General features: G+C 29.9%; 3 protein-coding genes across 4 annotated transcripts in view; 1 reads left to right on the top strand and 2 right to left on the bottom strand.

The window, feature by feature from the left end:
- LOC127283430 (tubulin alpha chain-like) lies at window positions 1-2,827 on the bottom strand. Of its 2 annotated transcripts, none has more exons than XM_051308297.1 (6): window positions 2,397-2,827; window positions 1,962-2,206; window positions 1,652-1,879; window positions 1,299-1,554; window positions 646-798; window positions 1-457 (listed from the first exon to the last, which is right to left on the bottom strand). In XM_051308297.1, the coding sequence occupies exons 1-6, from the start codon at window positions 2,568-2,570 to the stop codon at window positions 200-202; spliced, it is 1,314 nt and encodes a 437-aa protein (XP_051164254.1). In that variant the 5' UTR covers window positions 2,571-2,827; the 3' UTR covers window positions 1-199. The 2 variants fall into 2 exon arrangements, with proteins under 2 accessions (XP_051164254.1, XP_051164253.1); XM_051308296.1 differs by having other exon boundaries at window positions 2-457; window positions 1,299-1,557; window positions 2,397-2,823.
- Window positions 2,828-3,230: 403 nt separating this feature from the next.
- On the bottom strand, window positions 3,231-5,011 carry LOC127283436 (nuclear receptor-binding factor 2-like). The gene is made up of 3 exons (XM_051308307.1): window positions 4,770-5,011; window positions 4,080-4,336; window positions 3,231-4,005 (listed from the first exon to the last, which is right to left on the bottom strand). Exons 1-3 carry the CDS (start codon window positions 4,791-4,793, stop codon window positions 3,516-3,518), a joined length of 771 nt encoding a protein of 256 aa, XP_051164264.1. The 5' UTR covers window positions 4,794-5,011; the 3' UTR covers window positions 3,231-3,515.
- A 420-nt stretch (window positions 5,012-5,431) lies between these two features.
- LOC127283427 (C-terminal-binding protein) overlaps window positions 5,432-13,347 on the top strand; it is a 29,438-nt gene continuing 21,522 nt past the window's right edge. The window contains exon 1 of the mRNA XM_051308290.1: window positions 5,432-5,718. The gene's annotated coding sequence lies outside the window, so the exon portion shown is untranslated. The remainder of the gene's footprint in view (window positions 5,719-13,347) is intronic.

The raw sequence follows: 13,347 nt of genomic DNA, 5'->3' as shown, positions 1-13,347 counted from the left end.
CCATTTTTAATAAATGTCAGTTTTTTTTATTTTTTTAAAAATTTAATTACAAAGGTCTAAAAGTTTTTACAGAATATATTTCAAATTTGAAGCAATCTGAACAATTTTTTGATCCCCGTTTTTTTTTTGTTTTCTATTATCATGAGTTAGAAGTTGTTTCTAATTTATCGAAATCATTAAAAAATTATCGGAATAGTATTCAATTTTCTATTTCATTGTAGTCCTCCATTAAAGCTGTTATGTCATCTCGAGCTTCTTTAAAAACACTTTGTTCCATTCCTTCGGCAAGATAGTGATGTACAAAGGCTTTTTTTTTGTACATTGTATCAAATTTAGACGCAATTCGCTTCCATGAATGTCTGATAGATGTATTATTGCTTAATATTGTAAGAGATCTGTCCGTCTGTGGCAAATCCCCTTGAGGGACAATAATCGGTGGTTGATAGTTGATACCAACCTATAATTAGAGAAATTCATTAATTATTTCTTCATTTACGATAGTGTTCATCTTTGAAAATATATTCTCTCTCAAAGAGATAAAGATTTTAAAGAACACTTTATTTTGTACTTTAAAATTATTTTTGTCTAATTTCAATTATTTTAATTAATAATTATTGATTTTGTCAATAATTATAAATTGATAACCTTAAATCCTGTGGGATTCCATTCGCAAAACCTGATGGATTTATTTCCTTTTAATGTATGTATGGCATGATTAATTTTCGTTGGATTAACATCCCCGCGATAAAGTAAACAGCAACTCATGTAAGCACCAGTTCTTGTATCACATTTTACCATCTGAAATTTATTAAAAATTTACCGAGATTAATGGAAAATATTGTTTTACAATCAGTATGAAAGAAGAAAAAAATTATATATTTAATTTTCATTTAATAAATCGGAAACTGAAACATTAACATTAAATTGATAAAAACAGTAACAATAATCGATTATGTAGTGTGAATGTTTATAATGAAATTGAAAACACAAGTCCAAAGAGTAAAGTTAATGAATTTATAAAAATTGAAAATTCTTTCAATTTTACTGACAAACAAATCAGAAGATGCAAATTGAGTGCATTCAAGTTTGAGTTTATAGATTATTTAAAAGTGATCTTAAAAAATAAGAAAAATATTTGTCGATAAAAAAGTGATAAGAAATTTGGTACTTTTTGTATACCGATCTTAAATTTTTTTTATCGAAATTATTTAGCAAATTTAAAATTAATCTTTATTATTATATAGTTTAATAATTTAAAATATAATTTTATAAAAAAATAAAACATTTATATTATTTACCTGATTGGATGGATCGAAACAATCATGAGTAATTTGATTTTCTGAAATGTCTGCCAGCCTGGCCTTCTCCTTATTGAGAATCGGTGCAAATGACATTATTGGAAAATGAATTCTAGGATATGGTACTAAATTAGTTTGAAATTCTTGTAGATCCACATTTATAGCTCCGTCAAATCTCAATGATGCAGTAATTGCCGAAACTACTTGTGCTTCAAGACGATTCAAATTTGTGAAATTTGGTCTATCTAGTTTCAATCTTCTGTGAAAGAATAAAATTCTTCTTTACAAAGTTCCATTCTTTCAAAATATAAACTAATTAAATATATTAATTTATCAAATTAAATAAATAATACTTGGAGCAAATATCGTAGAGCGCTTCATTGTCCACAAGAAAGCAAACATCTTCATAATCCAATGTACCGTGGGTTGTAAAAACCGAATTATACGGTTCAACAATTACTGTCGAAAGATTAGGAGATGGGTAAATTGCAAATTCGACTTTCGTCTTCTTTCCATAATCTTCGAGAAGCCCTTCCAATAATAGAGTTGTGAAACCACTTCCAGTTCCTCCTCCAAAAGATCTATAAGAGAATTTAAAAAGAAGAATTTTTTTTTGAAAGCTCAAATTTTACAATATTATCAAAAATGTAATATTGTCTGTACCTAAAGATTATGAAACCCGCGGGTCTTGATGCATTCTCAACTTCCCGACGAAGCCTGTCTAAAACAGATCCGATTGCTTCACGGCCAACGGTGTAATATCCTCTTGCAAAATTATTTGCCGCATCTTCCTTTCCATTTAGAAGAGAATTTGGATTAAATAAATTCTTATAGGGCCCTGTTCGAACTTCATCTATAACATTCGGTTCCAAATCCACCAATAATGTTCTCGGTGATAATTTTCCTGTCTGCAATTTTAATTTGAATTTTTTTTCTTATTTTAAAATTCAGTTCTTTTTATTTTTACATTAATTTTAATTAAAATCCAATTTCACTAAATTTTAAATTCTTTTTCTTTTATTAAATTTATATCATATTATGTACACAATTTACGATTATTAAATATTTAAATAATTGTGTATGAAATTTATATATTACCTGTGCTGTTGAGAAAAATACTTGATGCGCTTTTTCATTTGCATCATATCCAGAATGCATAAATCCATCAGGTTTTATTCCGTGTTCCAAGCAAAATAATTCCCAACAGGCCGAAGCAACTTGTACTCCTGCTTGACCAACAAAAATAGTTACAATTTCCCCGGATTTATTCATTATTTTTTCTTATTACAATTACTTAGAATTTTCTGATAAATTGGAAATTTTTGTATTTTTTGATGGAGAACACAAAACGAAATGGAAAATTGAATATTAAAAATTATATTTTTGTTAGTTATTGAACAGCATTATAGAAAAAAAAGATATTTTTTTTTTACACTTAAAATTTTTTGTAAAATTTAGGTTTTTTCGGGGGACATTTTGTTTGACACATCTGTCGCCTGATTTTGAACTGTGCTTTGTTTTTTTTCTGAAACCTTAAAAAAAAGAATAAAGCATTTATCTTTACTTTGTTTTTTCACATTCGAAGTTATAAACTTAATTTCATTATTATTTTTGATTTATACATTTTTATCATGAAAAATTGCTTTAAAAAATTTTTTTTTAAGTATTTTACTTTCAAATATTATTCGATTTATTTTAACGAATCTTGATGAAACATTCATTATAAATTATTTTTCATAATTTTTATATTATTGAATGAATACATAAAAAAATAGTATTTTAATGCTAAAATTTATTCATATTTTTCGACAATGAATAAATTTAACGAATTATAATTAATTAAAATTTCATTTAACTTATTATGGTATATTGTATAAATAATTACAATTCACTTTTTATTTTACTTTAGTTTAATATTTATTTTTAACTTTTCATATATATGTATATATAATAATTAATTTTATTTTAATTTTTACTCGAAGCGAGTATAATTTTGTTTAACAAACTTTAAAATCAACACTAAATTTTCTTTAAAGTATTTTAACTTTAAAGACAAAAATAAATATTTACCCAACTACATGTAATTACATTAACTGGTTCTCGTAATTAATGAAACTTTTATCTTTGTTGATAAATTAATAATATTATTGACACGAAGGAAAAATAAACGATTTCTTTAGAAACAAAAAATTGTTTAACGTTTATATTCATTTAAGTTTATTTAAAATCGAAACGTGGCATTTCAAGTGGCGTTAACGGTGGAAGTGGTGCTAATCGTAAAGAATGAGATTCATCGGCATGAATTTCTTCACTTGTGTCGACTGAGATTTCATGTAAACGCTCAGTAAGTTGTCGAACTTGATCTTCTTTCTCCTCTAATTGACTAAGTAAACTGCCGACCAATGATCTCAACTGTGTATTAACAGTTCGTAATTCTTCAATGACAGTTCCTGTATCCTTTGGATGCTTGTATTTTTTACTGTCTTGACCTTTTTCCGATTGTGATGATGGTAATTCAAGTACATTTAATAGACTATCATGTTCATCTATAGTTCGATAAATTGCTTGCTTTAATGAACATTCACACTTATCTAAAACTCCATTCACATTGTCATCAAATCTTTTATTGATTTCTTGCTTACTGTACAAATCTCGCCTTTGAGCTTCTAATGTTGCTTTATATTCTTCATATCGAGCCTGTTTCATTCTGCAAAACAGAATTTCCATTTAATAGAATTCATAATTTAAAAACGAAATAGTTTTTAATATAAATATGTTTACCTAACTATGCTAGCTTGTCTAGTATGATAATCTCGTTGAAGAGCGAGAGATTCAAGTGTTGCTAATGATTGAATCGAGGGTTTTATATACATGGAACCCTGATTATCCGAATTACAGGAATTTGATTCTAATTGTCGAGTTTCTAATTTTGAATGAGCTTCTGTTAATAGATTTGCAACTCTTTCATGGCACTTTGCTGCTTCCTCAAATTTTCCTTCACGCAAAAACGCTTCCGCTCTTCTTTCGCTTTCATGTGCCTTAAAAAATTTATATTATCATTCACTGCAATTTCTATTTCAGTCAAAAATTAATTAAAAATTAATTTATATTTATATATACTATATAACTTAAAATTCATTTATAATTTAAAATCATTTGTTTTTAATTAAATTTTTATATTTATCAAAAATTTAAACGATAGCCCTAAATAATAATTTTTATTAACAAACGGATAATAATTTACCATATTGTTAATTACAATTCAAATTTTTTTTTACTAATTTGACAATGAATTTTTCGTAATAAAATAATGAGAGTGAATGCTATTTGTTGTGTATAACAATACGATAATTATAAAAATAATACAATAACATATTTTTACTGCGTAAATAAGTTTTCCTTTAACACTATGCAACAAAATAAAAGACTATGTTAAAATTAAAGGAAAAACAGTTTCAAGTAGGTACTTACAGCATTTAAAGCAGACGTCTCCATAACAGATTTGTCAATTACTTTTTATGTATCATTTCATGAATTCGCGAAATATATAAACGTCACTTCAGAAGTTTACAATAATTAATAGAAATGATGACAATTAAATATAAATGATCTATGTCCCCACATTGTTGATGTTTACAATTTAGTAACTTGTCAGGTTGTCATTTATATTCGTTTACATGTATCTGTTTTCAGGGATAGGTTAGTAAAAATAAGTTATCTTTCGTTACGTTAATTCTTTTATTTACGTAATGATGTGTAAAAAAATTAGCCCTAATGATTTCGACCAATGAGAGGAATTTGTCTAATAGCCATTGACCAGTCACAATGTTCGATGAATGGCGTTGTCGGAAAATGCAGTGAATACTTGCGGTTATTCACGATAGATGGCGTCAAGTTGCTGAAAAAATGTAAAAAAATATCGTTACAATAATTCTATTTGAATAATTTGATAAATTTGCCTATTTTTCTTTTAAATTATCGTAATTTTATAGACAAAATAATAAATTAATTGATTTTATATTTCTATATTACATTGGAATTTTTTTCGCAGGGTGAATCAAGAGGAAAGAATTTAAATTTACCGCGCGAAGGGCGTAACAATATCGGTGGCGCGCGCGCTGGCTACATGGAGCCGGGAGCCGCCATTTTCCTCCAGTGTGGGAGACAGTCGCTTGTCGAACGATTGTTGGCCGCTTTTTTTCCCAAGGATTGAGCAAATTTCACCAAGTGTGGGGCGTCGGGCGGACGCGCGTGACCCCGAAGAAAGGAATATTCTAATAAGAAAAACGCTGACTTTAATAACAGAAAAGTCAAAGGATCGCGAGTGAATTTTTGGTGGTGATTGCAGTGCTCGCCCGGTGAAAAAGACGTCGAGGACGAGTAAGGGATACAGCAAAAAAAAATATCTTACATCCGACAGGTTAGTGATTTTGTTTTCTTTTTAGTTTGTGGGTTTTCTTTTCTTTTGGTTTTTTTCTCTGTTTTTTAATCTCGAGGACGATGTTATCCTGACTTTCCCCCCCGGTGTGCACACGCACCGGAGAAATTTTCCCCCCCACACACACATGTGTGCGCGCCCGGTCTGCGAATTGTGATATGGCGGGAGACCACGACGCACTGCCCTCCAAGCCGATTATCGCGTCGAGTCCATGACAGAATCCCGATTATTCGAAAATTTCATACGTCCTTTTATTATTCAAGGTTAAAGTTTCCAAGATTTTTTCTTACACAAGGAATGAAAACATTTTTTTTTCTTTTATTTCAATTATGCTTTCAATAAAGCATAATATTTGAATTTTTGTGATGGTAATTTGTTTAAATAATTTTTTATTTACAACAATTTATAGGTTAAGGTTCATTGTGTTGATTTCATTGAATTTGATAGGATAAAATTTTACATCTTTTGTTTGTCGAAAATGTGTTGTAGTTTTGTTCTTTGAATTTTTTTGCTGTTTGAATCTGTGTGTTTCTTTTTTTTGAGAAAGTTGTTATGTATATATGTCTCTTTAAAATGTAACCTCTCATTCTTTATTACACTTTCTCTCTCGCTCTGGATGCACTGTGGGGTACTATTACAAGGACACCTTGTCTATCTACTTCTCAACTCAGTTTACACATTCATATAATCAACACGTGATAAACATGTAATTCCTGATTAATCATTCATTACTGTTTCCTGGCTATCAGTTACAAGTAAATTAATTTTTTTTAGACTATTTCTGATAATCGGTTCCTTCTTCAGTGTTTCGTATTTAATAATCGACTTTATTAAAATTGAATTTTTAAATTGATTCCTCTATTATGAAATTCAGTAATTTAAAAATACTCTGTACTTATGTAATTAATTAAAAAACAGGAAAAAGTTATTATAGATCTGAGAAAAATATGTATTAAAAACTAACAAAAGAGTATTCCAATTTGTCAAACATTGAGAAAGTTTATAAATTTAAAAAAAAAAAATTTTAAAAGTAGACGCTCATATTGAATGAAAAATATGAAAATTACATTTTGTTATACAATTTATTAAGAGTAGCAAGTAAAGTAAACTGGTCATTAAATTTTAAAACGGGTTATGTGTATATAAATTCAGTGATAATGATAAGTGTTTGGTGTGCAACGTGAATAGAAACGATAAATATATATGTGACGCTCCACGACAAAAGGTACCTAAGCTCCAAAAAACTTTAGGTTATAGTATTGATTTTTTAAATGAAAATACATAAAGAGAATTCAACTTTTTATAAAAGCTATTAATGTTTAAGTCTATTACATCAAAAATATTCAATAAAATTTATTTTTGATTTTGCCAAATTAAAAAAGAACTTTATATTGAGGTAAAACTGTCACTAAATATAACCTAAGATTTTTGAGAGCTTAGGTAAGTTTTGTCGCGGAGCGTCACATATATAGTCAACAAAAGTTATAGAAATTAATTCCTTGGATAAAATTGAGGATAGAAATATTTTTTTAGTCTAAATCGGAGTGTTTTATTTAGAAAGTTCGTAAAAAAATAATTAATGATTATATTTTCACCCAGTATATTGTCTAATTGAAAAATTCTCGATTACGTGATATATGTAGTTTTAGGCTTCAGTAAACATAGTATATAATAAAAGTGAAGGTTTTCTTCTGTAATATTAATTGGCATTCAGGAACAATGACTCGCAATAAGTACCAATCTCTAATTGTTTGCAACAATTGAAGTGCATAAGAAGTTACTATCATCTGATTAGCATTGGTTCAATGTGATCCACCAGTTAAACTAGGTTGATGCAATTATCTTGTTAGAAATGAAGCTCATGGAAGCTTCCACAAATTATTATTATCATTAAAAAATATATTTTTCTTCAACTATTCTTTATTCTTTTTTTTATCAATTTTTGAGATTCTAATTGATGTTTTATTAGTTATTAACTAAAATTTTAAACTTGTTTTTATTGCACAATCTTATGTATTGAAATTGTAAAAATTGTCAAGACTGTATGCACTAAAAAAAAACTTGATGCGAAGTTAATGTATCGAAAGAAATGAAATTGTGATTTAGCGGGGGAACAGAAAAAAAATGAGTACACTTTAAATCATATTTATTAAGCCGAGTGTGCGTCTATAGAGACGACCGCCATTTGGTCGGACGCTTCGAGAATATCATTCATTTTATATCTCCTTCTCTCTTGTAGCACTGCACTTGAGTGTATATCATTTGTCTCTGTTCTTTTTTCACGGGCGTCCAAACCATTGTGACACATTCTTTGCGGGAACAGTAACCAGGCTGTCTCTTAATACAGGAGTCGTTAGAATACCTCTATATTCCTCTGACGCACACACCGCGAATGATGTCTCTCCCTTGCGCCCCCCCCCCCACTCTCATATTCACTCATACCCCCCTCCCTCCCCTTCCACGTGTTTCAAATTATCGCTTACACAAACCCCACTTCCACCAACAGTACAGCATCTCAGACAGATAATTTTTCAAAGGCCTTCGCTCAGAATCTTCTTGACCTGCTCTAAAAAGCCCCCATCAACTTTTATCGCTATTTCCTTTTCTTTCCAAGAGATTCTTTATTTTTTTTTTTTTCAGTTATTAGTTTCTTATAATTACTATATTGAAATATTCTTTCACTTACAACTTTGTTTTTCATCTTAAACAAAAATTCTGGAATTTGTTTTCATCTTAGAAAAATTAAATTAAATTTTTTTACCATTTTGAAATTTTATTTATTGTCGAGGAGAAATTTTGAAAAAAAAATTTCAGTTTTAATCTCATTCATTGTTAAAGCCATATGCGACCTCTTTTATGGGGAACGATGATGCGCCCATTTCTTAAATAAGATTTACATAATTGCATGTGGTATAGTATTGCATCGCTCACTGCGCAACGATTTACGCTTGATGACCAGAGTGATTTCATTCTAGAAAATTGCTACATGACTTATATCCAACTATTATTTGCTATTAAATATAGAACGGTTAAATTTAATAACATTATTTTAATATATAATACAGGAATACATATATATATATATATATATATATACTTTTACATTTTTTATACATTACATTTTGGTAAAATAGTAAGATTTTATATTATGTACTTGATTTAATAGAAAATGATCTAAAAACAAAATTTACACAAATGATTTTAATTTTTTACACTTTGTAATAACATGTATAAAGGGAATGTAAATATTCTTGAGAGAATCGCGTGTTATCGTATCGATCAGTCGCAATTTATAATCGAAGCGTAAATCGTGATCATGCTCCATGATACTGACCAGTTGCATTATTTGCAAACGCAATCATGCATATAGGCAGTCATGTGATTCGGTAAATTCATCAAAAATAAATTTCTTATTAATTTATTCATATATATATATTTTTTAATTATTATAAATTTTTTTATGTTCTATCGATTGTAATTAACTTTTAATTAACTTTCAGTAAAAAAAGACTATTAACCTTAAATGAGGATTTTTGGAAAGAATTAAAGCATTTAGTGGTTTTAACGAGGAAATTTATTTCCAATTGTCTTTTAGAGTTATTACATAGTAAATTATTTTTTCTGTTTATCTTTTTTCGTGTGGAAATGTTCTGGCAACGCATATAGAATTCTTCTAAAATATAATAATAATAGTAATATACTCAGTGAGTCGAAAATTCGTCATTTCGAAGCCGAGAGCACGCGCGTTTGATAAATACAAAACGCATTCGATGAAAGGAAGGAAAAAAATAGTCGCGAATCTTTTGCATTATTCATTGCGCCTTTGGATCGTGTCTTTCCATTTGAATTCAAGATTAAAAATACAACGTGACAGTTGACACTATATTAGTCCAATTGTTATCAATTCATTAAACAATGAGTTACATTGTTCTTATTTTCTTTCTTTCATTTTGAAAATTAATTTCCACTCTCTGAGGAATAATAATTATTATTTTCTGTTTCATTTCGTTAGGTCTCAAAATAAGCTTGAAATAATTTTTCCATTGTTGAGAGAGAAAGAGAGAGAGAGAGAGAATATAGACGCATAGAGAGGCGAAGAATCAGTGAGCTAATTCGACTTAGCCTCTCGTCAAGGAAGCCAGTAATTGTTTGACTGACATCTAATTGCGGTTTAATGTCTGGCCGTGAAACGGGCTCTTGATTTCCAGTTTTCCTCAGATTTTCCTTCTTTCTATCTTCGCGGTAAAAATAAAATGTTGAGGAAATTTAATTCTGTTTGCAATTTTCTTTTATTATTTTAGAGTAATAATTAAACTATTACTACTATTAATAATTACTATTACTTTATGAAAAAAAAATTATTAATATAGTTATGACAATTAATAAAAATTTGTAATTATATAATTCGTATGTCAATTATCATAGGATCGAATTTTATTGAATAATAAGACAATGAGCAAGAAGAACTATTTATTGAAAACTGGTTTAGAAATAGGTTATGCACTCGATGAGATTATGCATTCTAATGAAACTTGATAGAACGAAAACGTTGCCTCGCAATCAGGAACTTGTTAGTCGCTCTCCACACACGTATATTAATACAAACACACAGATAGAAATTTATAATACTCAGACTCATATACTTCACAGTAGCTCGTAATTCACACACTCTCTCATAATTCACTCGCACCCATAGTTCACATATATTCAGCTGTATATTATCATTTTAGTATAGAAAACACATATCCTTCAATCGTTGTATATATGACACAACCAACACATACGAGAAATCGAGTCCAGTTTGCGTAACTTTCGCCAAATTTAACGCAAATGCAGAATGAGTCTCATCTCGTCATTTTCTCTCCTTCTCTCTCTTTTGGTGAATGTATATTCAATTATAAATGTGAATACTCTCGTCATTTATGTATGTATGTGCGATTAATATTTAAGTCGATATTTAAACGAGTTCTCTCTGTCCTTACGTAATTTGTTCAACACGAAGAGCCGGCTTATTCAGCGATGTGATGACCCGTATTCATATACTTCTGCGACACTTTTTTTTTTTTTTTTTTACCGATTTATTTATATATATACATATTTCTCGTGCCGACTTCTTTTATAGATATACTACCTGCTTGAGAAAGTTAACTCGTCGCTCCAGTAACAATGGAAACTCGTTGCTGCTGCACGAAAGCGGAAAACGCGCTCGAGTGCCTTTTCTTACATTTTTTCCGTTTCTCTCTCTCTCTCCCCCTTTACCCACCAATCGTGTCCTACGATCTCTGTGTCTCGAGTTACAAAACAAAGCAAGAGTCATTTCATTTCTTTGTTTTTAGTTATTTTTTTTTCACGTCGCATCTTCTCTCTCTCTCTCTCTCAAGTTTTCATCGAGTTCGCCACTGTCATGGTCCGAGCTCTTCTTTCTTTTTTTTCATTTTTTCTCCGAGCGATAAACTCTTGCCTCTCTTGTCATCGTTCATCATTTATTATATAGCCGGAAAGTCGCAAGAGAGAGGTGCTCACATTGACGTAAATTCCAAACGATGAATACATGATTTAATGACATTTCGAACTTGCACAATTTTATAATTGTGTGTGCGGAAAAGTAATTTATAATTGTAAAAATATTTGAGAATTTGGGTCGGCGATAGGTTTTTAAAATTATTTTTTCTGAGAAGAGAATACTAATGTATAAAAAATTGCAATCGAAATAATTGACGATGATTCGATTTCTTTTCTTGTCCAACAGAATTTTAATTTAGAATTTTCATTTGTCGCAGAACTTTTATTTAGTCGAATTTTTCATTGGGAAAAAAAGATTACTGGAATCGCTAGAATAGTAAAATTTTATTTTAAATATCTTTTCTTATTAGATAATAAGTTGCACATTCGTTACAATTTTTTCTGAATATTAGTTTCTTTATTTTATTAAAATTATTAAATGTATATAACAGATTGATGGTTTTGTAAATTTTTTTAGGTAATTTAAAGGAATGTACATTATAGTGAGGCTTTGCGAGTGAAATGATGTAAATCGGAATGGTTGGAGAAAAGTAGGGAGAGAGAAAGAGAGAAAAGTGGATATTTAGATTTTCAAGGCACGAAAACTCGGAAAGCATCTTCTTATCGTTGCCTCTTCTCGTTCAGATCCGCACAGCATATTATTATACTTGGAAATTTGGAATTCCCCTGAATACCGACAATGACTAAATCCCGTATGGCGAATATTTTCTTCCCATACACTTTTTAAATCGATACGTTTATGAACAAATGAATGTGACATCTATTTTTCTCTATATTTTCAATTCATAAAAATTTATATTTTTTTCTATTTTAAAAATATGTTTCCTAATAACGCAATAAATAAAACTGTAATTAATTTTAATAAAAAGTAAAGAAAGAAATCAGGACGGAGAAATTTATATGAAAAGCTCAGGGGTCGAGGAATCGTGAAGGAAAGAGCTAACTTAGGTCGTCTTAGACAACGACTTTGGACTTACGCCAATCGATTCGTCTCTGAAAAATGTTCTCGGCACACACGTGTTTCAAAATTCTTCTTCATCGCTTTCGACAGTACCTGGAAAAACAATTTTCGTAAAGTGTTGCTTTTTTCAAGTAATCTGCTCTCTCTCTCTCTCTCTCTCTCTCTCTCTCTCTCTCTCTCTCTCTCTCTCTCTCTCTCTCTATATGTATATATATATATTGTTTCATTAAGAATATTGTTAATTCAGCAGTTGTGCCAAATGAAATGCAAAACAAAAGGCGAATTGTCGCGAGAGCCGACTGTTAAAATAAAAGCACCATCCATATTATATAAAAACGAAATGAGTCTCAGTTATTCGACTCTTAATTGGCAAAAAATGAAATAGCGGAAATAGTCGTTGGACCAAAGCCGATCAATAGAAAAAAATGTGTTGCGTGAAATTGCGATTTTTTTGTCAATATATGGTCTCGTGGCGCTAAAGTCATTCCGAAAAAAAGGATAAACATAGTTGAATGCGATACTTGGCTTTTGCGATAGCATATAGAAACCGAGTGGACAAATACCACGGGCGTGTCCGCGAGGAAATAATAATCGACTTAACCAATGGACTTCACACAACAGCCATTTCGGAGCGTTTCGAATGTGTACGACTCGCTCGTAAAACTGGTTTGTCTTGAATTGTCTGGATTATCCTTCTTCCACGAAAAAGAGGTTAATCGAGAGAACACTCCAGGGATGATTGACGATCAACTTCTCTCTTTCTTTCTCTCAATATGAAAACTCTTTTTCAAAAAATTCCTCAATATTGTAATTTTTTGTTAAAATTTTTATTTTTAAAAGGATAAATCATATTTTACTAATAAAGCTGTTTCTGGTGAAAGTGTATAAAAAAATGTTGGGAAATATTTGTAGGTCGCGATTAAAATGTGTTCTCGGCCCGACGACGTGAAAGTGGTACGAATCTTTTTAGGAATGACGAATATGTACTCGATTTGGGGAAGTATAAAGTGTCTCCCTAGTGAAACACACACACACACACACATTCTTCGATTCACACATATATGTGGCCTCGCTCGATTTGGCTGATGCGAACACGAAAGCATCGATCCGGCCTCATATATACAGTT

This window comes from Leptopilina boulardi, unplaced genomic scaffold (assembly GCF_019393585.1).
Source record: "Leptopilina boulardi isolate dan_hultmark-lab unplaced genomic scaffold, ZJU_Lbou_2.1 LbouV2_31, whole genome shotgun sequence".
Lineage (NCBI taxonomy): Eukaryota > Metazoa > Arthropoda > Insecta > Hymenoptera > Figitidae > Leptopilina > Leptopilina boulardi.
The sequence above is the reverse complement of the archived record's forward strand: the minus strand, read 5'-3'. Positions and strand labels throughout refer to the sequence as shown.

Excerpts from the sequence above, each read along its gene's own strand:
- LOC127283430 (XM_051308296.1), bottom strand. The coding sequence starts at position 2,570 with ATGAATAAATCCGGGGAAATTGTAACTATTTTTGTTGGTCAAGCAGGA. Across the intron at positions 1,558-1,651 it reads CTCTACGATATTTGCTCCAA|AAGATTGAAACTAGATAGAC; the intron begins GTATTATTTATT and ends ATTCTTTCACAG. Across the intron at positions 458-645 it reads GGAATCCCACAGGATTTAAG|GTTGGTATCAACTATCAACC; the intron begins GTTATCAATTTA and ends CTCTAATTATAG.
- LOC127283436 (XM_051308307.1), bottom strand. The coding sequence starts at position 4,793 with ATGGAGACGTCTGCTTTAAATGCT. Across the intron at positions 4,337-4,769 it reads AGACGTCTGCTTTAAATGCT|GCACATGAAAGCGAAAGAAG; the intron begins GTAAGTACCTAC and ends AAATTTTTTAAG. Across the intron at positions 4,006-4,079 it reads AGACAAGCTAGCATAGTTAG|AATGAAACAGGCTCGATATG; the intron begins GTAAACATATTT and ends TCTGTTTTGCAG.